General features: G+C 39.2%; 1 protein-coding gene across 1 annotated transcript in view; it reads left to right on the top strand.

The window, feature by feature from the left end:
* The window catches only part of MIA2 (melanoma inhibitory activity 2), a 96,853-nt gene that overhangs the window by 23,773 nt on the left and 48,791 nt on the right, over nucleotides 1-24,289 (top strand). Inside the window, exons 7-13 of the mRNA XM_023514394.1 lie at nucleotides 9,990-10,121; nucleotides 13,271-13,292; nucleotides 13,393-13,481; nucleotides 19,504-19,575; nucleotides 22,276-22,386; nucleotides 23,014-23,085; nucleotides 23,641-23,756. Of these exons, the coding sequence (XP_023370162.1) occupies nucleotides 9,990-10,121; nucleotides 13,271-13,292; nucleotides 13,393-13,481; nucleotides 19,504-19,575; nucleotides 22,276-22,386; nucleotides 23,014-23,085; nucleotides 23,641-23,756 (614 nt within the window). The remainder of the gene's footprint in view (nucleotides 1-9,989; nucleotides 10,122-13,270; nucleotides 13,293-13,392; nucleotides 13,482-19,503; nucleotides 19,576-22,275; nucleotides 22,387-23,013; nucleotides 23,086-23,640; nucleotides 23,757-24,289) is intronic.

Here is a 24,289-nt window from a genome sequence, read left to right as displayed (position 1 = left end):
GCCACCTCCAGCACATGGGACTGGCGCTCTACCCTTTTGAGCCACAGGTGCTGCCCAACGCCTGGTTATTTTTTGGTTGCAGTTTGGGTGGGGCCGGGTTTGAACCCACCACCCTCCCTATATGGGACTGGCGCCCTACTCACTGAGCCACAGGCGCCACCCTTAATGGCCGTGTATTGTTTAAGAAAATTATGAATCAGTTATCAACATTTAAGAAAATATAAAAAAAATCTGGCTTCATATAAAAGTCTGGAGTTTGGATTCTCTTGAAAAAGAAGACTACTCTTTCCCATTCTTCTATGGTAAAAAGAAGCTCATGCTGAATAGTGCTTGCTTACATAGACATGCACTCTTCAAATCCCTCATTCATTTCAACTTCTTAGCTTCTATAGAGCTTTAAGTTCATAATCCTTGGACTAAATGTTCTGAAGAGTTCCTGCCTGATCTAGAATTTTAACCATCTGAGTGCATCTATTAAGCATACGGAGGGTGCCAAAAAAATGTATACACATTTTAAGAAAGGGAAAAAACTATATTAAAATTTTGATACTCAGTATATATTGGTAACAAAAGATAAATACAAGTCATATTGAGCACCTCCTGTAACTGCAGAAGTCAAATGTGACTTGAGTATTACAAATTTAATACAGTTTTTACCTTCAACTGTATTTAAAATATGTTGGCACCTGCTGTATAGTTCTGAGCAGATGCAGGAGATATAAAATTTGAGCAATTTTCTAGATATATTTAGGTGAAGGAATTTCCTTTTCTTCTACCTGAATGTTTCAGGTAATTATTTCAATTCACTGGTAATTTTAGGTAGATTTTGTACATAATACAGTTTCCTTATATTGCTCAAGCAAATAGGAATCAATGATACTTTTTATCTATTTTACAATATAGGAGGCTTTCTCACTTCTAATATTTATATATTCTTAAGTAGAATGCTTCATTTATTCTTGGAATAAGCAATGGAAATTACCCAACTCTTGTTCAACAGGTAGCTCCTGATTCAATATGTTCTGAGAACAAGTGTTACATCACAAATACAGACAAAATGAAGATGTGGCTCTAGGATTCTGTTTGATTTTTTTCCAAAGGACTAGACCTTAAAACCTGTGACACTGACTGTTTAATTAAATGGGAGTAAACAGCACCTGCAGCTTTGCCAGGGGGCCCCTTGAAAAGGAGAAATCAGTTTCTAGACTGTGAACCAAGTTTTCTGGTTAGCATATATTCAGTGTTCTTGTATGATTTCTAATAGCTGCCACAAACATTAACATTATTGTTCTCCATTTGCTTTAAAGCAGCCCTATGTAAGACAGTAAAATCCCATGTCTACCTCTAGAGAATAATACTGAATATCCTTTACATCATAGAAAACATGTATTTTATAGGGATGGAGTATAACACATTCAGTTTTTATTAGTTATCAAATTCAGGATTTTTCTTTCCAACTATAGATTTTAAGAGGGTAGTAATATGGATGATATTTAAGAAAACATATATACATGCATACGTGTGAATATTTAATAAGGAGTGAGGTCCATGAAAATGGATCATGGGTTGGTAGTCAAAACTCCACCTACGGCACCCCCTTACCACACACGTATCAAAACAGGATCACTCTGTGGAAACAGGACAGGGCAAGATGTATTAGGATCTGAAATCTTTCTGAAGGATATGAGGTGGTTAGTTCAACATGTAGTTTACTTACCTGTTAGGGTATTTTAATTTGAAAATAGAATCTTAATATGAGCTTTTTAAGAAATGGAATCAAAAGAGTTGGAAGAAGAGGTAAGTTTCTACATGACTATTTGGTATGCAGAGAAGAAATTAGGACTGCTATTTTGTACTGAGTTTGTTAAGCTTTATTTTGTTTTTGCGATGGGGGAGCCTTAGATTTTACTTTCCTTTTTATTTGTTCTTTTGTCCCTAGTTTACGTTTTTAATATTTTGAATGGTGATTCTTCAAAACTGGGAAGGAGCACATACTGAGTCAGGGCAAAGGGATTTCTTCTCTTCCTAAGTCCTGACAGCTGGAACTGATTCTAGAGTACCCTGAAAATGCTCAGGACAATTTTTATCAACTAATACAAAGTTGTGAGGCATACACTGTTCTCAGTCTTTGAATTTCTAAAGGTATTTTGATTATGCTTCTGTTCTGACTTTAATAAATTTCAACAGTGTAAGGTTGTGTAATACCTTGTACCTAAAAATGTAGAACTATTAAGCAATTTTGGGTGCTGATACTGGCAGTTCCTGAAACTCTTTAAGCTGATGTGGCAAACAAGAGATAGTGATTTGAATTCTGAAAAACTAGGCCACATTTTAGTCCTGAAAATCACTTGCTGTGAACTTGGGCCAGTTGTTGATTTTTAATGGCGTAACAATTTTGTCGCTACAAGAGATTTGGTCTCTATTGAGATCTATTGAGTTCTCTCGGGTAATTTGTTTAGAAAGAAGCATCTACTCCTTTTCGAGTTGCTTCACTTAAGACTTGAGTTAGAAGGCAGAATTTGATGAGAATGACTACGATCGCAACGATCGCAAGGGAGGCGTGTATACAAAGACATGGGTTATCCTTTACACCTCGGTCAGCTGAGTGTCCAAAGAACAAATCCAGCCGTTGGTACTTTATTCAACGGCCCTAAAAATAGGGTCCTAAATTTAGAGAACACGTTACTACTTTTAGCTCCTCTTCTCAGAGGAAAACAGCACTAGCCCGACCAAGGTCCGCTCGGGTCTGATTTAGAACTTAGGTAAAAGGGCGCTCACGGAGTTTAAGACAGCTCTTCCTACCCAGTGCTCAGGTGAGTAGACCCTGGGATCCTCCGTCCGACAGAGGAGGCCCGATCGCCGGCGTTCAGAGCCGGAGAGGTTAAACTTTGACCAGACGCCAGCTGACCCAAGACGCCTTTCCGTCCAAAGTCCGGGCACGGTTGGCAGCACGCACTGGCGCGTGCCCCGCAGGCCATTTCCTGAAACGAATGGAGGCGGCCGGCGCCCCCGGGCCTGCGGGGATTCCCGGGTACGACGCCGTCGGAGCTTCCGTGGTGCAGCTGAAAGGCCGCAGCGGGGCGGCGAGGGGACTGCTGGGGACCGCTAGGCTGGGGCTCGGTCCCCGGGCTGCGGTGTCGCGCCGCGCTCAGGCCGCGGCCGCGGCCGCCCGAGGTGGGGTCTGGGGCCCTGGCCCCGGCCTCTGGGTCTGAGTAGCTCGCACCACAGCGCAGAGGACGAGTCGGAGTCCCACTCTCCGGCCCCGAGCCTCCCGACTCTCGTGAGGTTGGCTTCGCTCGGCACAGCCCGGTCCCTTTAAGAGCGAACAACCCGGACACGTCTACGAACCTCGCGCGAATTAGGCAGAGAAGTTTCGCGCGGCGCGCGCCTCCCCGCCTCCCGGTGTCCCCGCCTCCCGGCGGCGGCCCGGCCGAAACCAAAGCCGGGGGTGGGCTGGCGAGGACGGGGGCTCCGCAGGCTGGTGCGGGACGGGCGGGGACCCGCGCCGCCGCAGGATGTGAAGCGTAACAAAGGGCCGGGGTCGGCAGCGTGGCCCGCGAGGCCCGGGGGCGCCCGCGCCCCGCCCCCTCCCCCGCAGCCGGCTCCGCTGTGGTCTGCTCCGGTCGCCGGCTGCGGATTCGGGTTCCGGACCGAACGCGGCCGTGTTCTCTGCCGCTTGTTGTGGCTCTGCCAGGCCGTGGCTGTGGCTGTGACAGCCAAAACAGCCTTGTCGCCATGGAGGGGCCCGGGGCTGCCCCCCAGCAGTATCTGGGGCCGGTCCTGGAAGAGCTGCGCAGGGTGAGTTGGGGCGCGACCGGGGCTACGTGGCGCAGGGGTCGGGGAGCTGCCGGGGGAAGGACCCGGCAGACTGGCTTCGGGGGTCTGAGCCGCGGTGGTCGCAGGTCCCGCAGCCGGTTCTCACCTGCTGCTGTCCGGTCTGTGTTCAAGGCAGTAGCCAGGTTCATAGGTGCTTCAGTGGCTTTTGTGTGGTGGAGGAAGATCCGGAGGTCAGGAAGGTGAAGCGAGCTTTTGCTTAGCTGGACTTTGCAAAGGTATGGTAAAATGTTTCCCTATTCCTAAAACGAGCCAGTCAGTTATTTATTTTGAGCAGGGGTCAGTGACACGTGGTTTCTCCGACTGTGAGAAAGTTGAGGACTGATCCTCTGAAACGAGTTCTATTGAATGATGAAACTTGTTTTGAAAGGACACCTGAGCTTGGGCGGGGAGTTGGGCTTCTGATTCTGCATTTTTTTTCAATAAAAAATGCCTAGTAGATGCTCTACTGTAAATGAGATTGTTCTTCACTTCTCTCTGGGTCTTATTTATATAAAGTCCGGAGATATTAAGCTCCCAGTATTTAAATTTGCATTTTTCAGATCCAGTTCATAATCATAATTATATTGTGGAGGTTTTTCTCCTTAAGTGTTTATAGATGTCTTTGTTGACATGTTGAGGGGAATTTATGTCGCTGTGTTTTGAATAACTATATTAAATCTTGAAAAAGATTATTTGAATTTTGAGACAGTTATAGCTGTTTTCTCATATGTAGACACAAAAGTGCTGTTGTCTTGCTGTTCTTTCATTTATTCAACCATCGTTTGTCTAGTGCCTGTGCTATGTTTGGAAGGGACAGGTTTATGGAGATTCTAGATGGACTAAGACAGTTTTGGCTGGTACTATTGTTATCTGTTAAGAGACAGAAGACAAAATCACAAAGTAGAAACCAATGAAGTGCTTACTGAATGAAGCATATTCACAAAACGCTAGGAAAATTGAGGGGTAGGAGAGATTACATTTGCTTGAGTGGTTAGAAAAGTCTTTTCAGGCTGAGCAGAGGAGGCCTGAAACACCATGGTATGTGCGGACAGGTAGGAGCTATGGAGTGTGAAGTGGACTCAGGGTAATGTGCAATGAGGCTAGCTGGAGACAGAGTAGGTTCTAATTGCTGTAGCTGCGAAGGAGCTGTTGAAAGCTTTTCAGTGGTTAGACATTTGATGTAGAAAGATCTTTCTGATAGAAGCATGTTGGTTAGATGTCAGAGCAACAAAACTGCAAACAGGGCTTAAGGGAGAGATGACGGTAGGGATGGAGAAGAGAGTAGTACTGAATGGGGAAGTGTTTAGGAGCTAAGAGGGAAAATGGAAGGTGGGAGTGGGAGGGTGACATGGGAGGAGAGAGAAAGAGAGGGAATCCAGAATGAATCCCGGGTTTCTGGCTATGGCAATTTAGTCATTCCTGAGGTAGGGTTTATAGGAAGAAGAGCACATTGTGGGATGAGAGAGAATTTCAGATTGCACATTGTCATTAAAAACAGTAATAATCAAAACTTAGTATTTACAGAACTGCCAATGGAGAGAGAGATGGAGAGGAGCAGACAGATTTTGCGGGTTTTCTCTAGTCTGGTGAACAACACCTTCACGTGGAAACTAACGCCTTAGTTTTTTGCTAAAATGCCATTACTCTTTTTTTTTTTTTTGAGACAGAGCCTCAAGCTGTCCCCCTGGGTAGAGTGCTGTAACATCACAGCTCACAGCAACCTCCAACTGCTGGACTCAAGTGAGTCTCTCACCTCTGCCCCCCAAGTAGCTGGGACCACAGGTGCCCACCACAATGCCTGGCTATTTTTTGGTTGCAGCCATCATTGTTATTTGGCGGGGCCCAGTCTGGATTTGAACCCGCCACCTTAGGTGTATGTGACTGGCACCTTAGCCACTTGAGCTACAGGTGCCCAGCCGCCATTACTCTTAATATTGGCATGAGGACTAAGATGACACAATATGTGCTTATTTTATTTTTCATTTTAAAAGTTACGTTTTATTGAGATATATTCATGTAACATATAATTAACCTTTTTACGGCCTCCCGTTCAGTGGTGTTTTTGTATATTTTTTATGTTGGACAACTATCAACATAATTGCAGAACAGTTTGGTCAGCTCAAAAAAGAAACTATACCTAGTAGCAATCCCCAAAAAGAAACCTTGTATTTATTAGCAGTCCTGATTTCCCCCTTTATCTATTTTCTGTCTGTGTATCTATTCTGGAAATTATGTATTAATGGTCATGCCATATGTGGCCTCTTGTGTATGCCTTCTTTCACTTAGCATGTTTTCAGGGTTCATCCTTGTTGCAACATATAACAGTCATTCATTTCTTTTATGGCTGAAAATATTCTATTGTATGAATATATCATTTATGTCATGGTGGACATGTCAGTTGTTGATATTATTTGGCTGTTATGAATTATGCTGCTATGTGTACAAGTTTTTGCATGAATATATATTTTCACTTCTCTTGAGTATATACCTAGGAGTGAAATTGCAGGGTTGTTTTTACTGTATGTTTAACTTTTTGAGGAACTGCCAGATTATTTTCCATAGTAGCCACACAGTTTGACATCCCCACCAGCAGTTTATGAGGGTTCTAATTTTCACATCCTTTACAACACTTGGGATTTTTTGCTTACTGGCTATTTGTATATCTTCTTTGTAGAAATGTCTATTCATTTCTTTTAGCTCATTAAAAGAAATGGGTATTTGCTTTAATTTTCAAGTCATAAGAGTTCCTTAAACATATTCAGAAAACTAGACCCTAATCAGATAGATGATTTGCAAATATTTTCTCTCATTCTGTGCACTTTTTTCATGGTGTGATTTGGAGCACATAAGTTTTTAATCTTGATTAAGTCCAACTTATCTATTTTTCTGTAATTACTTGTGTTTTTATTATATCTAAGAAACAATGACTTTCAACAAAGTTATAAACATTTGCACCTGTGCTTCCTTCTAATAGTTTTAGCTCTTGCATTAAGATCTTTGGGAATAAATTCACTTTTGTATGGAGTGTGAAGTATATGCCTAGATTCATTCCTTGGCACATGGATATTTATTGATGTATCCTGGTATGATTTATTGAGATGACCGTTTTTTTCCCATTGCTTTATTTTGGTACTGCTGTTGAAAGTAATTGAAGGGTTTTTTTCTGGATTCTCATTTCCATTCTGTTGGTCTATATGTCTGTCCTTATGTCGTTACCACATAGTCTTAAAAAAATTTTGTTTTAGGCTCAGTGCCTATAGCTCAGCCAGTAGGGCGCCAGCCACATACACCGGAGCTGGCGGGTTCGAATCCAGCCCTGGCCTGCCAAACAAACAGTGACAACTACAACCAAAAATAGCTGGGCGTTGTGGCAGATGACTGTAGTCCCAGCTACTTGGGAGGCTGAGGCAAGAGAATCGCCTAAGCCCAAGAGTTGGAGATTACTGGCTTCACAGAGTGAGTTACAAAATGTTCCCTCCTTTTCTATTTTTGGGAAGAGTTTGAGAATGACTGGTGTTAATTTTATGTCTTGATGAGGTATCCTTTCATGGAACTTTGCATCATAATCAAGTGTTCTGAGGGCCTGTACATCGACAGTCTACATTATGTTTTGTTTACTGATGCATAGCATGTTTGACTTCAGATGAAAAATAATATAATTTCAGCATATTTTGTCAACTTAGATTCGTTGATTTTTCATTAATTAATTTGCTAATTAATTTTTTAGAGACAGGGTCTCACTGTGTTGACCAGCTAGAATGCCTTGGCTGTTCATAGCCTACAGTAGCCTCTAGCTCCTGGGCTCAAGTGACCCACCTCAGCCTCCTCTGTAGCAGGAACTACAGGCATGTACCACTGTGCCTGGCTTTTTAGTTTATCTGTTTTTATTTTAAACAAATTTTTGATTAGTTGATTTTTTAAATTCAACTTGGTCTCAAAATCCTGTAGTACTCATGTTTTGGGAATGGAATAGATATTGAATGTTCTATGAATAATCGAGGCCATATTTTATGGAGGGTTATCTATTACTCCTAAAATTTAGAACCAGTTTACCAGATCACATACAATTCTGTATTGCATTATATTTGTTGATGTTTTATAAAGTTGATTATACCTTCTTTGATTTTGTCAGATAGGGCATTATATTGTAGTCAAAACATAAGGTTGAAAAAGCCAGAATAATTAAGACCAGAGCAATGGATTTGGGATGAAATCTTTAGGCTCAGATTCTTTGCTTTTCCTCAGCCTACCAGATCCAACCAGGTCAAAGCTTTAGATTTGAATTTATCAACTCCTTTAGACTAAAAGAATTGTTAAAATGCTGTTGAGTCTGAGAAATATCACTGTACTAGAGACAATTTCATACTTGATCAGAGAGATGCTAAAATTTTAGAATTGTCCTTTCAAGTGTAGTAGTGTCATAAAGAAATTACATTGATTATTGTTAGATTTTTAAGGTAGTGTGTGTCTTACGTGTTGAATAACTTCGCTGAAAATAAGGTGCTTGGAGAATATGTAAACTCTGAAGAAAACTTTTCTCCTTAGTACTGTTTGTTGAATGCCTAAATAAATACTTTTTCTCTGCTTGGTGCCCGTAGTACAGTGGTTATGGTGTCAGCCACATGCAGCAAGGCTGGCGGGTTCGAATCTAGCCCGGGCCTGCTAAACAATAATGGCAACAACAACAAAAAATAGCCAGGTATTGTGGTGGGTGCCTGTAGTCCCAGGTACTTGGGAGGCTGAGGCGAGAGAATTGCTTAAGCCCAAGAATCTGAGGTTGCTGTAAGCTTTGATGCCACGGCACTCTACCAAGGATGTCATAGTGGGACTCTGTCGCCAAAAATAAATAAATACTTTTATCGTTAATTGACTGTTGTAATGTCACATTTCTGTCACCTGGTAACTGGGGTAATGTAGGGAGAGGCAGAAGCAGAGATCAGGGTTGAGGGATATTTTTTAGAAGATAAAAGATCAAATATGGGCTTGGCACCTGTAGCTCAGTGGTTAGAGTGCCAGTTACATACACCAGAGCTGGTGGGTTCGAATCTAGCCCAGGCCTGCCAAACAGCAATGCCAGCTACAACAACAACAAAAAAATAGCTGGGCGTTGTGGTGGGCGCCTGTAGTTCCAGCTGCCTGGGAGGCTGAGGGAAGAGAATCACTTAAGCCCAGGAGTTTGAGGCTGCTTTGAGCTGTGATGCAACAGCACTCTACCCAGGGCAACATAGACTCTGTCTCAAAAAACAAAAAAGGTCAAATGTGTTTGGTACAGGTTAAAAAACTCTAGTTAGCAGCTTAGAAGGGTATATATATGGATTAAAGTTATAAAGACTTTGGGGTGGACAATAACAAAGGGTGTTGGCAGAAAGGCAGATTTGCTGTAGAGGTTTGGGTTGAAACCTGGAAAAAAGTCAAACCTGATCATACTTTAGGCTGTTTTTAAAAAGGTACATATTTTTTTCTCTTGCTTTTCTTCTTTCTTTGTGATTGAGTAAAATGTGGAGCTTGGCAACAAAGAGCAGAACAACCCCATTGGATAAGGTTGAGTAATGAGCTGACCCAGAGAAAAGTGCACTAAAAAGCAACTGTGAAGGCCTGAAGCCGTGTTATGCTGATGACCCGCAGCGGAGAGAAGTAGTGTTGAAAGGCTGAGGGTGCAGGCTCAGGTCTTTGAAGGAGAAGAGATATAGATGGTTACCCTTTGTTGAGTACCTGTCCTGCATCTTCAAACAGCATTAATCCTGTTACAGACAAGAAAAGGGACTCGGAGGGAGGGTGGAGGTTTTCAAATTCCAAATCCAAAGCTTTCTCTGTGGTTTTCAAAAAAAATTTTTTTTAAGTTGCAGATCAATTTATTTTTTCCTGTAGGGAAACTTTATTAGTATATTGGAATCAATGTTCTCTGTAGATAAAACCTAAACTGGTTGAAAAGAGGGTAAGAGCATCTCAACCCCAGGTCATCCAGCTTCTTTCTTTGGCCTTCTCTTCTATTCTCACCCTGGGACATTCTGAGGCACCTCGGGGGCTCCAGTGTGAAGCTCATTGCAGTTCAGCATATGCCTCACTGTTCTTCCCTTGGACACAGGGGTTGAATGTTGCCAGGGAAATGTGCTCTAATCAACACTTTGAATCTAAAGTGCAGTTTTAAGGTCTGTCTTTTCTTTTCTTTGAAGGTTGTGGCAACATTGCCTGAAGATATGAAACCAGGTCCTAATCCTTTTGGTTTTCCCTGGGAATTGGTGATATGTGCAACTATTGTTGGATTTTTTGCTATTCTTTTTTTTGTGTGGAGAAGTTTTCAAGCGGTAAGTAACTAACTCTGTACCAAGATAATGGTCCTGCTGGTTTTGGGTTGAATAAGTAATACAGGAAACATACTTGTTACTTTAAGGAAACAAGTTAGGTTATTCAGGTTAATGGGTGACTACTAGAAAGCACATGTGAATTCAGAGAATTTTTTTTTAGTGTAAAAGTTGTAAAGAATTTCTTTGCAGGCATATTCTACACTGAAAACTCTTCCTTTATTTCTTCTTCATCTTTTGGTTTGTGTTTTAGCAATAAGCTAAACATCTGTGAATGTATCAACTAACTTAGAATCAAACCCAGTGTCCCTTATGTTAGATAGATCCTCCCTCATTTCATCCCCGTGCCTCCTTGTACTAATGGTAACCCTGCTCTGGATACTGTGTAGATTAGTCCTCTGCCTTAAAACAAAAATTTTGGGGGTGGGTGGGTGGGTCATACCTACATTTATCCTTCAAAACCGTAGTATATTATTTTACTTGGACTCATGCCATATGTCATCTTTTGGAACTTCTTTTACTTCATTCTGTATTGTTAAAATCCATGCTTTTGAATGAGGCTGTAATTTCTGCCATTTTGACTGCTCTAGAATCATGAGAATATACTACAGTGTACTTATGGCTTTGGGCGTTTGGATTGTTTCTAGGCTTTTTCTACTTCAATGTTGCTCTGTGCATCCTTACACATGTGTCCTTTTTGTAAGAGTTTCTCTTGGGAAAAAAATGTAGATGTGATATTACTAGGATACCTGATATATGGAAATTCAGTTTTTAAAAGGTAGTGTCAAATTCTTTTCTAACTTGTCTATATCAATTTTTACTCTTACTAGCTGTGTGTACAAGAGATCCCAGAGACCCATTTGATCCCTGTGCTAATACTTCCTGTTGAAATTCTTAGCTACGACCATCACTAGGTCTTATTATCAGGGTAGGTCTTATATTTAACAAATGCATAGAAATCCTGCTAGGGCTTATTTTTTGGGTAGGTCTTATTTTCGGGGAACTCAATCCCCTACCCGCTTTGTCCTCTGGAATCTTTTTTTTTTTTTTTTTTGAGACAGCTCTCAAGCTGTCACCACAGGTAGAGTGCTGTGGTGCCACAGCTCACAAGAACCTTAAACTCTTGGGCTCAAGTGATTCTCTTGCCTTAGCTTCCCAAGTAGCTGGGACTATAGACGCCTGCCATGATGCCTGGCTATTTTTTGTTGCAGTTGTCATTGTTGTTTAGCTGGTCTGGGCTGGGTTCAAACCCATCACCCTCTGTGTATGTGGCTAGTGCTGTAACCACTGTGCTATGAACACCTAGCCTGGAATCTTTTTTTTTTTGAGACAGAGTTTCACTTTGTTGCCCTTGTTAGAATGCCCTGGCCTCATAGCTCATAGCAACCTCATATTCTTGGGCTTAAGCAATTCTCCTGCCTCAGCTTCCCTCCTGAGTAGTTGGGACTATGCCCGGCTATTTTTAGAAATGGGTCTTGCTGTGGCTCAGGCTGGTCTAGAACCCGTGAGCTCAGGCAGTCCACCAGCCTCAGCCTCTCACAGTGTTAGGATTACAGGTGTGAGCCACCACATTCTGCCCTCTTCTGGAATCTTTTAATGAGAGAATTTTTTTTTTTGAGACAAGGTCTTGTTATATTGCCATTGTTGGAGTATAGTTGCTCTTCATAGACTCAATTGTAGCATGCCATAGACTTGAACTCATAGGCTTAAGTGATCCTTCTGCCTTAGCCTCATGAGTAGCTGAGACTGTAGGCCTGTGCCACTGTGCCTGGCTCCATCTATTTTTAATTCTAGGAACTTTCTTCTGCATTTTAATTTTTTTTCATTTAGGACTATCTTTTTTTTTTTTTCCAGACAGAGAATCACTATGTTGCCCTGGGTAGAGTGCTGTAGCATCACAGCTCACAGCAATCTCCAACTCTTGGGCTTAAACGATTCTCTTGCCTCAGCCTCCCAAGTAGCTGGGACTACAGGTGCCTATCACAACGCTTGACTATTTTTTATTGTAGTTGTCATTGTTGTTTGGCAGGCCCGGGCTGGATTCAAACCCTCCACCTCTGGTGTATGTGGCTGGCACTCTAGCCTCTGAGCTATAGGCGCTGAGCCAGGACTACCATTTTTCATATGTGGGTCCTTTTACTTTTGATTTCCCTATCTCTTACCGTTTACTTTTCAATTTCTCTATGGTTTTCTGTTACTCTTTTTTTTTTTTGTAGGGACAAAGTCTCACTTTATCACTCTTGGTAGAGTGCTGTGGCGTCACACAGCTCACAGCAACCTCCAACTCCTGGGCTTAGGTGATTCTCTGGCCTCAGGCTCCTGAGTAGCTGGGACTACAGGCGCCTGCCACAATGCCTGGCTATTTTTTTGTTGCAGTTTGGCCGGGGCTGGGTTTGAACCCACCACCCTCAGTATATGGGGCTGGTGCCCTACCCACTGAGCCACAGGTGCCGCCCTTCTGTTACCTTTTGATAGAATTCCTTAATCTGATGTTTTAGTTCATTGATTTATCCTTCATCCATACCCATTCTACTTTACCAGTGTTTTGTGTTTTAAGTTTTTTTCCTCTTTTAATTTTATCTCTGTACATGTTCTATAGATGATTTAAGCCCTCATTTCTTTTCCACTTGGTAATGTTACCTCAGCTTTAAAACCGATCGTCTTACAAGTGGATTTTTACCTCCTCATTATTCTCAAAGGAGTAGTTAAAGAAGAGGTTCTGCTGATTCAAGAACCGGTAAACCAGGCCTTTCCTGTTTGTTGAGTAATCGGTTCAGATCTGTAGTCCTGTGGTAACATTTCTTAGGCTGTTTTATTTTGGAGATCAGGATTATGGGGAGATCATAATTGGGGCTTCTTGAAATAGTTTGCTTTAGGGTCAGATATGTTTGGATAACAATGGCATAAATGAAATTAAGTGGGTGTGTTTATAGTAAATTTATTTCAGAGCCTTTACTATGCTAATACACAATTCTGATCTTCAGTAGGGAGCTTTTTAGCAGTGATATAACACTTTTGGATAACTTGCATTTATATTAGAGTAAAGCAGTAAGAAATCCATTATTTTTAACTTGGCAGTACAAGTTAAATAAATCAGATTTACTTGAACATGTATTTGTTTTAATGCAATTTTTGTTAAAACTTTGTTTCAGGTTAGAAGCTGGCTTTATGTGGGTAAGCTCATTTTTTCTACTTTAGATCTCATCATTGTTGTATATAATCTTAAAACTTATAATAAATAATTAACTCATGATATTAATGACTTATTTTTTAGGTAGAGAGAAAAAGCTTGCTACAGAGCTTTCTGGACTAATTGAAGAAAAATGTAAACTGCTTGAAAAATTTAGCCTTGTTCAAAAAGAGGTAAGACATTGCTGAACATAATGTTCGTGTCGGGGTCAGAAGGCTTTATGCTTGTCCGCGTGGGCACTTCCGTGTGCCTTTAAGGCCGTCAGTGCTTTGTTTCATTAATGGTGTCTCAGTTGTGGTTTCACTTTCCTTCCCTGACTAATTAATTTGAGCATATTTTCATATTGACTATTTGGGTAAGGTATCTTTTTGGTGAAATTGCCTTTTCAGGTCTTTTTCACATTTGCAAAAGTATGGCTATCTTTTTTCTTTTGGATATGTAGATGTTTTTCTGTATTTTCCTTTGTCAGATGTATGTACTGCAAATATCTAAACTGTGGTTTGCCTTTTTATTTCAAATGGTGTCTTGGCAAGCAGACGTTCTTAATTTAAACATGGTCTAATTTGTCAATCTTTTCTTTATAATGACTGCTTTTTGTTTCTTTGTTAGGAAATTTTTGCTTATCCTCGGGTAAGAAGATACTCTTCTGTGTTCTCTTTCAGAAATTTTTACTTTTCTCATTTAGTCTTTGTGTTAGTTTGCCAGGACTGCTTTAACAAAATACCGCAGAACTGGGTTCCTTAAACAACAGAAATTTCTTTTCTTGCAGTGGAGGTTAGACGTTTAAGATCAAGGTGTTGGCAGGCACGGTTTCTTCTGAGGCCTCTCTGTTTGCCTCGCAGATGGCTGCCTTTCAGCTGTATTCTCACATGGTCTTTCTTCTGTTCACATGTGCCCATCTCTGGTGTCTCTCTGTGTCCAGATTTTCTTTTTATGAGAACATCAGTGAGTTTGAATTAGGGTTCACCCTAACAGCTTTATTTTAACTTAATCAGCTGTTTAAAGGCCCTGTTTCCAAATACAGTAACATTCTGAGGTATTAGGGGTTAGGGATTTTATGTATGGGTGTTAGGGGACACAATTCAGTCTATAACAGTCTTTGATCCATCTGTAATTGAGTCTATGATGGTGTAACTGGGGCATGTGTATCAAGATTCAATTTTTTTTATATGGGTATTGAATTACCCAGTATACATACCATTTATTAAAAAGACCATCATCTTAAACTGAGTGAATATATGAGTGAATATATGTGTCTGTTTCTGAATATCTTCTGTTTTGTTGGTCTTTTTGTTTTTTGTGCCAATCCCATTTTTTTTTTTTGTTTTAGTGTAATTTTATAACAAATTGGGTATCTGATGGTGTAAACCTCCAGGTTTTTTGTTCAAGATTGTCTTGGCTATCTTGATGCTTTTCCAGTTCATATAAATTTTAAATCAGTTTACACACATGTATGTGTACATACATGTACACAGCTGCTAGGTGTTTGATTGAATATATAGATCATTTGGAGAGAATTGACATTGTTACACTGTTGAATTTTTAATCTATGGACTGTGGTAATGTTCCCCTATGTCATTTAAAGATTCCCTCACTATTTTTTTGTATGCTTTTATGTTTCAGTCTTTTCTTAGATTTATTCCCAGGTATCTGATTTTTTTTTAACTATAGGTAGTCCCCGAGTTACAAATATCTGACTTATATACAACTCGCACTTAGGAACAGAGGCTATTGGGTACAAACATGTGACTCATGTAGGACTCACACTTAAGAACAGGGGCTATTACAGGTAATAGGTAAATGGGCCTGTTCCAGCTTACGTCCAAATTCACCCTAAGAACAAATGTATGGAACGTGTCTTGTTTGTAACCTGGGGATTGCCTGTATTTTAAATGGTATAGTTTTTCTTAACCGTTTCATAGGGATATAATTACATACCCTATAATTCATAATTTAAAGTGTGTTAATACATAGCTTTTTGTGGGTTCACTGAGTTGTACATCCTTCACAACAATCAAATTTTGAATATTTTTCTTTTTTTTGAGACAGAGTCTAACTATGTTGCCCTTGGTAGAGTGCTGTGGTGTCATAGCTCACAGCAACCTCTAACTCTTGGGTTCAAGTGATTCTCATGGCTCAGCCTCCCAAGTAGCTAGGACTATAGGTGCTTGCCACAATGCTTGGCTATTTTTTTTGTTGCAGTTGTCATTATTGTTTCATTGACCGGGGCTGGGTTTGAACCTGCCAGCCTCAGTGCATGTGGCTGGTGCCCTGCCCACTGTGCTACAGGCATCAAGCCAAATTTTGAATATTTTCATTATCCCAACGATGAAACCTTGAATATTTTAGCTATCACCCTTTGCTCAGTCCTCCTCCGCCCCCCATCAAAATCCTGGATGACTTAACCTACTTTCTGTTTCTTTAGATTTGCTTATTCTGGGCATTTCACATAAATGGAATCATTAATGACTTTTTTTCACTTAGCATAATGCCGAACACAGACACAATTTTAGTTCTTCCCAAAAGAACTTTTTCTTGTTCATTTGTAGCATTTGTCAGTACTTAACTCTTTTTTTGCCAAATAATGTTGCATACCACAGTTGGATGGAATTTGTATTATTTTTGTTTTTGGTATACATCTTGCTACTAATTATATTCATGTACAAGTTTTTGAATGGACATATAATGTTTGACAATTAAGTTCATGAACTTGCCACCCATGTGCTTATGTTTGCAGCACTGTACAGACAACTTGGTAAGATTTCATAACCTTGGCATATTGGTGTCTCACAGTTGTGTTCATGTCAATGTGTGATGGTATCTTGCTGAGTGGTATTCATTATTGCTGTTGTGTTTTTTTTTTTTTTTGAGACAGAGTCCCACTTTTCACACTGGATAGAGTGCCATGGCATCACAGCTCACAGCAACCTTAAACTGTTGGGCTTAAGTGATTCTCTTGCCTCAGCCTCCCAGGTAGCTGAGATTATAGGCGCTTACCACAAAGCCTGGCTATTTTTAGAGATGGGGTCTTGCTCTTGCTCAGACTGGTCTCGAACCTGTGAGTTCAGGCAATGCACCTGCCTTGGACTCCCAGAGTACCAAGGTTATAGGTGTGAGACACCATACCTGACCTTACCTGAAACCATTTTGAATTAATTTTTGTATATGGTGCGAAGTAGTTCCAACTTCATTCTTTTGCATGTGGACGTGTATTTGTTTTAATACCTTGTGCTGAAAAGATTCTTCTTTCCCCACTGAATTGTCATGGCATCACAGACTACTTTTTGTCTCTTATAGAATTTGTAAATGAAATCAGACTGTTTTGTGTCTGGCTTTTTAGTCAGCATTGTATTTTTAGGTTCACTGTGTTGTTGCATGTATTTGTACTTTTCTTTTTACTGCTAAGTAAATTTGTATTATATACTGCAATCTGTTTGTCCATTTACTTCTTCAGTGGCTGTTTAAATATGTTTACTATTATGAATAAAGTTGTGAATATTTTTCTCTTTTTTGTGAGATAGAGTCTCACTTTGTTGTCCTCAGTAGAGTACCAGTTCACAGCAACCTCAAACTTTTGGGCTTAAGTGATTCTCTTGTCTCAGCCTCCCAAGTAGCGGAGACTACAGGTGCCCGCCATGACGCTGGGCTATTTTTTAGAGACAAGGTCTGGCTCTGGCTCTGGCTTAGGCTGGTCTTGAACTTGTGAGCTCAGGCAATCCACCCGCCTTGGCCTCCCAGAGTGACAGGTGTGAACCACTGCACCTGGTCTAAATTGTGAATATTCTTCTACAAAGTTGTGTGTGTGTGTGTGAGTTTTCACTTTTTGTCAGTAAATACTTGGTATTGGAATTGGTGGGCCATTAGGGCAGGTGTAGTTTAACTTTATAAAAAAATTCCTGGTTACTTTTATTATTTTCTCTATATTTACTTTTTAGCTATGTTACTATGATTTGTCTAGGTGTGGTTTCTTCTGTTTATCCTCCTTGGGATTCATGATGCTTCAGCCATTTTCTTTTCTTTTCTTTATTTCTTTTCCTTTTTTTTTTTTTTTTTTAAGAGACAGAGTCTGACTTTGTGGCCCTCAGTAGCGTGTCGTGGTGTCACAGCTCACAGAAACCTCCAGTTCTTGGGTTTAGGCGATTCTCTTGCCTCAGCCTCTTGAGTAGCTGGGACCACTGCCACAATGCCTGGCTATTTTTTGTTGCAATTTGTCCAGGGCCGGGTTTGAACCCGCCACCTTCCATATATGGGGTCAGCGCCCTACTCAGTGAGCCATAGGTGCCGCCCAGGATTCATGACGCTTCTAGAATCTATAGCTTAATGTTTTTAATTACTTTTGGGATGTTCTTGGTTGTTACTTTTCAGTTCTTATTTTTGCGTCCTTTTTCTTTCTGAGGCTTTAAATACATATATTTTAATTTTTTAATTGTATCTCATATATCATTTACATTCTTTCCTTGATTTTTCACCTTTTTTGGTTTATAATTCTGTCTAGATATACATGTTTTCTTCTGATCTATCTTCCATTTTTACTAAGTGTCTTCATTTATGTCTAGTCATCTTTTAAACCATCTATATGAGATCTTAATTTCATGTATTCTCATTTCAGTTCTGTAGCTCCAGTGCAGCTAATACTTTAGTTCTTTTTCTCTAGTTCAATTTTTTAAAAATTCTGTTTATATATTATGCTTACTTATTTTAATGTCTGACTGAGAACTTCATTATCTGTATATTAGTCGTGTATTTTTATTGATTATTTTTTCTCTTGATTTTCAGTGAAGTCATGTCTTATTTAATTGTTGTTTTTATATTGAGTGTCAGTGGTAGTATAATAAAAATTGTAGAGATAATTTTGAAGCTGTGGGTGATGTAATTTTTCTTTAGTGAGGAGATTTACTGTTGCTCTTCATAGGCACCTAGGCTACGGACATTAGAAATCTGAGATAACTTTCTAAATTTGACTTTTTTTAAAAATAAATTTTATGTGTATATTTTAGATATAGAGCATAATGGTATAAGATACATGTATAGTAAAATGGTTAGTATAGTGAAAGAAATTAACATGTAACAGTTACCCATCCCCTTAACCAAGAAGAGCTATAATATGCTCATTTAGCAAAAATACTGAATATAATACATTGTTACTAACTATAGTCCACATGTTGTATGTTAGATCTTTTTAGGGACCAGGCATAGTGACTCCCACCTGTAATCCTAGCACTCTGGGAAGCAGAGGTGGGTTGATTGCCTGGAGCTCAGGAGTTTGAGACGAGCCTGAGCAAAACAAGATCCCGTCTCTAAAAATAGCCGAGTGTTGTGACGGGGGCTTGTAGTCCTAGCCACTTGGGAGGCTGAGGCAAGAGCATCACTTGAGCCCAAGAGTTTGAGGTTACTGTGAGCTATGATGCTGCAGCACTATACTGGGGGCAACAAAGTGAGACTCTCTCTCAAAAAAAAAAAAAGAATCTTCTTCTTTATCCATCCTTTGTTTTTGCTGCTTTGTGTCTTTTGACCTGCGTTTTCCCATTTTCTCCTTCCCAGCCACTGTTTTATTATCTTAGCTGCAAGTGATCCTCCTGCCTTGGCCTCCCACAGTGCTAAGATTATAGGCATGAGCCACCACACCAGTCCTTGCCAACTCTTACAGCGTTACGTAGATTGTTATTCTTTAGCTTTTAAAGATTCTGTATTCCCTGCTTGTTTTCTTTGTTCTGTGGTATGAATTGAAAGTGAAAATTTCTGATGGCCCATTGCTATAAATTTCTTTTTAAGGACTAGGCTTAACGAAGAGGTTTACTTGTTAGGGAATAGTAGACAACCTACATACAAATATACATCTTGAGTAAACCTTTGGATAGTCTTTAGTACAACCTTGCCATTTGAATTTTTACTCCCTTTAAGTAGAGAATACGAGTTACAGTTCTGTGTTCTCTGAGAAGCAAGTTTTGGACACCTTCCTTAGTGTTAAGGGTGAAGTTCTGCCATTTATTGTGTGAGCTAGTGGTGTGTGATGTTTTAGCTGCTCTGGTTTTGTTTGTTATAGTGGTCAGGTTTGAAGAGCTTAAAGCTTAAGGAAAGCCAAGTAAATTTAATGTATATGTAGAAGTGGATTCTGTCTGCTTCTTAGGCATCTATCCAGATATAATTTGGAATAAAATGTATAGAGATTTTACTTATGGGGTTGCTTTGTTTCAGTATGAAGGCTTAGAGTCATCTTTAAAGGATGCCAGCTTGGAGAAAGAGTCAACAGAAGCACAAAGTTTGGAGGTAAAAAACCAATGATACGATTTAAAAAGCTAGAAAAAAGATTCTTACTAAATAATGGAAACTTTAATGTATCTTCTTAAAAGCTTTTGAAAGAAATGTGAAAGAGTATCTCTGGATGTTAAAATTTAAAGAAAAATGTTAAATATAGGAAATAGAACATTAGTTAAGTAGCATAAAATATTATAAAAAGGTAAGCTCATGTTGCTGACTTATTTTGAGTGAGGCATATTCAAGTTCACTGGAATTTGTAGAGTTGTGTAGAAACTCTTCATTCCTCATTAAGGGGGCTATTCCTCTTTGACTCAGTTTGCTCTAGTTCTTTTTCAGAACTAGGATTCATTTTCATAAATTTAGGGATGGTTGGCAATAATAAATTATGTAAGTCTTGATAGCATTTGCCTTTACCTCATTTCCAGGTTATTAGGAGCTAACTAGATTGAGACTAAAAGCATACATTTTAGTGGTGGTGTGTTGGCAAATGTTTAACATCTGGCTCTCTAAAAGGCAGAAATCCTTATTTGTAGCATTTGGTGAGTTTTGTGATAGGAATGCTCCCACTATGGCCATTTCCAGGCTACCAACATGATGTCACTGAATGAGGAGTTGGAAAGATGGGCTCAGTTGGCTTTCCCGAGTCAGGGGTGATGTGGTTAAGTGTAGGGAAGGAGGAAAGTATGTAATTATTATAGAAATTTAGTTAAACTAAGACAGATGAGGGTAAGTGATGGCTGTGCCTTACTATGTTTAGAAATGGAAGTACGGTAACAAACAGTGGTGACAATGGATAGAAGATAAAGTCTGTGTCTGGGGAAATGGAAGTAGCAAGCAGTAGAATTTGTATCTTTGTGTACATGTTTAGTCCAGCTTGGCAGTTTTTTTTTTAGGGCACTTTGTTGCCCTCAGTAGAATACCATGGTGTCATAGCTCACAGCAACCTCCAACTCCTGGGCTTAGGCGATTCTCTTGCTTCAGCCTCCTGAGCAGCTGGGACTACAGGCACCTGCCACAATGCCCAGCTATTTTTTTGTTGCAGTTTGGCCCGGGCTGGTTTTGAACACCCTACCCTCAGCATATGGGGCCGGCGCCCTACCCTGTAAGCCACAGGTGCTGCCCAGCTTGGCAGTTCTTAATCACTGATGTCTGTTAAGATTCAGAATTTTCTAGGAGAAAGGAAGTTATAAATTGGATTCCAAGTAAAATAATATTTTTAATCTTTTTTTTCTTCATTTGTTGCCTAGTACTATGCTTAAAAACCTAGTGAAACTGTTATTTTTTATTTGTTGACCCTGTGTTTTAACTACTGTCCCAGTAGTAATTTATTTGTTTGATAAATAAAAAGAATTTTAGAAGGCATTTGGCATGCTAACAAAAGAGCAGAAACTAAGTAGCAGAGATGTTTTATTCAACTTGGTAGTGTGGGTAAAATAAAAAACACCAATTTATTCTGAGGGCAATGCATTTATATAATATGGTAGTAAAAGTAGCTGAATTTTTCACTAAATTAAATAGTTTAGAACTTTTTCTCTAATTTTGGTGGGTTTTTTGTTTGAGACAAGAGTCTCACTTTGTTACCCATGGTAGAGTGCTATGGCATCACAGCAACCTCCAGGTCTTGGGCTTAGGCGATTCTCTTGCCTCAGCCTCCTGAGTAGCTGGGACCACAGGCACCCACCACAACGCCCGGCTATTTTTTTGTTGCAGTTTGGCTGGAGCTGGGTTTGAACCTGCCACCCTCGGTATATGGGGCTGGTGTCATACTCACCGTGCCACAGGCGCCGCCCCGGTGTTTTTTTTTTTTTTTTTAACATATAGCAAGACCATTTCTTTTCAGGAATTGTAATCATAATTATATGTAAACTATAGTGTTACACAATTTAAAAAAAAGTTGATAGTTGACTCTGTAGATAAAATCAAGCTAATAGGGTGACATTTTGATTCATGTCAGGGAATTTCTATAATGGAATAGTGAAATATTGTTACATAACTTATGTAAATAACTTTTGTTTTGTAACCACTGTATATAGTACAGTATGTATTTGTTCTGTTTTTATTTTGGCCTGCATTAAATATTTCGAAACTTTTTGTTTATTTTTTTTAAACAAGTTTGTTGAAGGATCACAAATATCAGAGGTATGTTTATTATAGTTTCAAAATTCAATTGGAATAATCCAACAACTAATCATTTTAATTTAAAAAAAGTTCACAGAAAATGTTTTAATTCAATGTGGAATATTATCATCAAGCAATCTTTGGTTTTTGAGTTTATTTTGTATCTTATGTATTTAATTATATTGAATTAGATTTATTTCTCTTTTTTTTCCATACAATGCTTTAGAGCAGAAGTTGGCAAACTGTGGCAAGGGCTTTTCACCTGTTTTAGTAAATGAAATTCTATTGAAACACAGCTATGTTCATTCATTTAGGTATTGTCTTTGTATTCTCACTATGATAGCATAGTTCAGTAGTGGCAAAAGACTACATGGCCTATTTAAAATTTAAATTTAAAATATTTACTCTCCAGTTCTTCACAGAAGCAGTTTGCTGACCCCTGCTAGAACTTCCATTATTTTAATATTATAAAAATAAGCAAATATATAAACCAAAAATTAACTCATAGCACGTATATTTAATTAAACTCTTCTGATTTGCCCTAACCCCAAATTCGCAAGTTTATTGTATAAAGTTGGCTGTTTCTTTTAGGCAATCTATGACAAGCTGAACAGTTCCAAATGTAAACTTGAGGATGAAATACATTGTCTAGAAAAAAAATTAAAAGAAGAGAAATCTAAACATTCTGAACAAGATGAACTGGTAAGGCTTTTGTATTTGAGGAGAATGTAAGAAAAAGCTGTTGAGTTTTTAAAAAGCAATTTCATATTGGTTAAAGTATTACTTGACTACAAAAAATGCCAAGAATACAGAAGGTTTTAGAGAGCAAAATTTTCCAGCTCCATCCTTCACATCTAGATATTACCATGTTAAATTTCTCGCATAGTCTTATAGAAGTTTTTTATATGTACTATGAAGTAGCATTGGAAGTAGTGCATATAAATAATTTAAGTTGAATAGTCACGTAGATAGTGGTTTTTATGTGAAAGATGTTATGAACATCATAATCTTTTCTTTTTTAAAATATAGCTTAATAAAAACATTGATGTGGGTGATATTATTCAGAAAGAAATGATGTTGGTGAAGTTATCTTGAGCTTATATAACTTAAATGCTATGAAATATTAAAGTTGAGGTAAGATACTATTGTTAAATAAATTTCATGTGAAGTCCCTTTAAGCATATGACTGGAAAGATTGAGAAGCTTTCCTAATTTGGGGCCTCACATGTGGAGAAAAAGTGTTAGGTTAACATATCTAATATAGATGGCATCTTGGAAGCTGGAGGACGTCAGTAAGTACTTGTTTATGGACTGATACTGTCTTTCCAGATGGCAGATATTTCAAAAAGAATACAGTCTCTTGAAGATGAATCAAAATCTCTCAAATCACAAGTAGCTGAAGTAAGTTGAATTAGTCTAATAAGTCTAATGGGTTTTTGAAAATCATTTGGATTTAATTGGTTTTTCTTATTTTAAAGGAATAATGTACAATATTAGGATTTGAGATATAAAGGATACAGTATAGGTTTTTTTTTTTTTTTTAATGAGGAACATCAGTACAGTTTTTTTCCCACTGGCCTTTTTTGAACTGTTAATATGTACTAGCACTGTTGACAGAGCTGGACAGTTAACATTAATAGACAAACGTGTCCCATGAAGTTTAAATTTTACTGGGGGAAATGCGTAATAAATGGTTGAAATTTGCTGCAGAGTAAATAGAAGGTTACAAGGGGTTAAATCATTTGGCTAGGGTCACGTGGCAAGTCAGTGGAAGAGAGAGGACTATTTCTTGATTTTATGCCAGCCTTTTTTCTGTTATACAAGGCTGCCTCTGCTATTAATATTGGCATGTTTTTGCCTTTGTTTAATTCCATATTCTAGGGAATATGTGTAAAGATAAACTATGCATTAAATTAAATTAATTGCTATAAACTCAGTATTTTATGTTTTACTTAGGCCAAAACAACTTTCAAGATATTTCAAATGAATGAAGAACGGCTTAAGATGGCAATAAAAGATGCAATGAATGAAAATTCTCAACTTCAGGAAAGCCAGAAACAGGTTTGTACTCAGTAGCGACTCTTCACGTTATGACTATATAATTGTAAATGTTCTGGGCATACTCATGACTGACCCATGTTAGGGGCAAGAGTTTGCTTTTCCTAGAGAGTGCAAGAGCAGGACAATCCCCCAGGCATACATGAGGTGTCTCATTTGTGTAAGACACGGGTGTATACTTCTTCACTCTCTTCCCATAGGGCAGGGAAAGTAAGCCAGGGCATTTAGCATTTGGTAATCACAGTAAATAGTATTAAATGCAACTTTCTTTCTTTTTTTTTTTTTTGTCACTTTATCACCCTTAGTAGAGTGCTGTGGCTTCACACAGCTTACAGCAACCTCCATCTCTTGGGCTTAGGCAATTCTCTTGCCTCAGCCTCCACAGTAGCGGGGACTATAGGTGCCTGCCACGATGCCTGGCTATTTTTTTTTTTTTGTTGTTGGAGTTGGGCTGGGGCTGGGTTTGAACCCACAACCCTCAGCATATGGGGCTGGCACCATACCCACTGAACCACAGGCGCTGCCACCAAAGCACCAACTTTCTTTT

This window comes from Otolemur garnettii, unplaced genomic scaffold (genome assembly GCF_000181295.1).
Source record: "Otolemur garnettii isolate 467f Iridium unplaced genomic scaffold, OtoGar3 scaffold00052, whole genome shotgun sequence".
NCBI lineage: Eukaryota > Metazoa > Chordata > Mammalia > Primates > Galagidae > Otolemur > Otolemur garnettii.
Note: the sequence above shows the minus strand (reverse complement) of the source record. Positions and strands in the feature narration are given on the sequence as shown.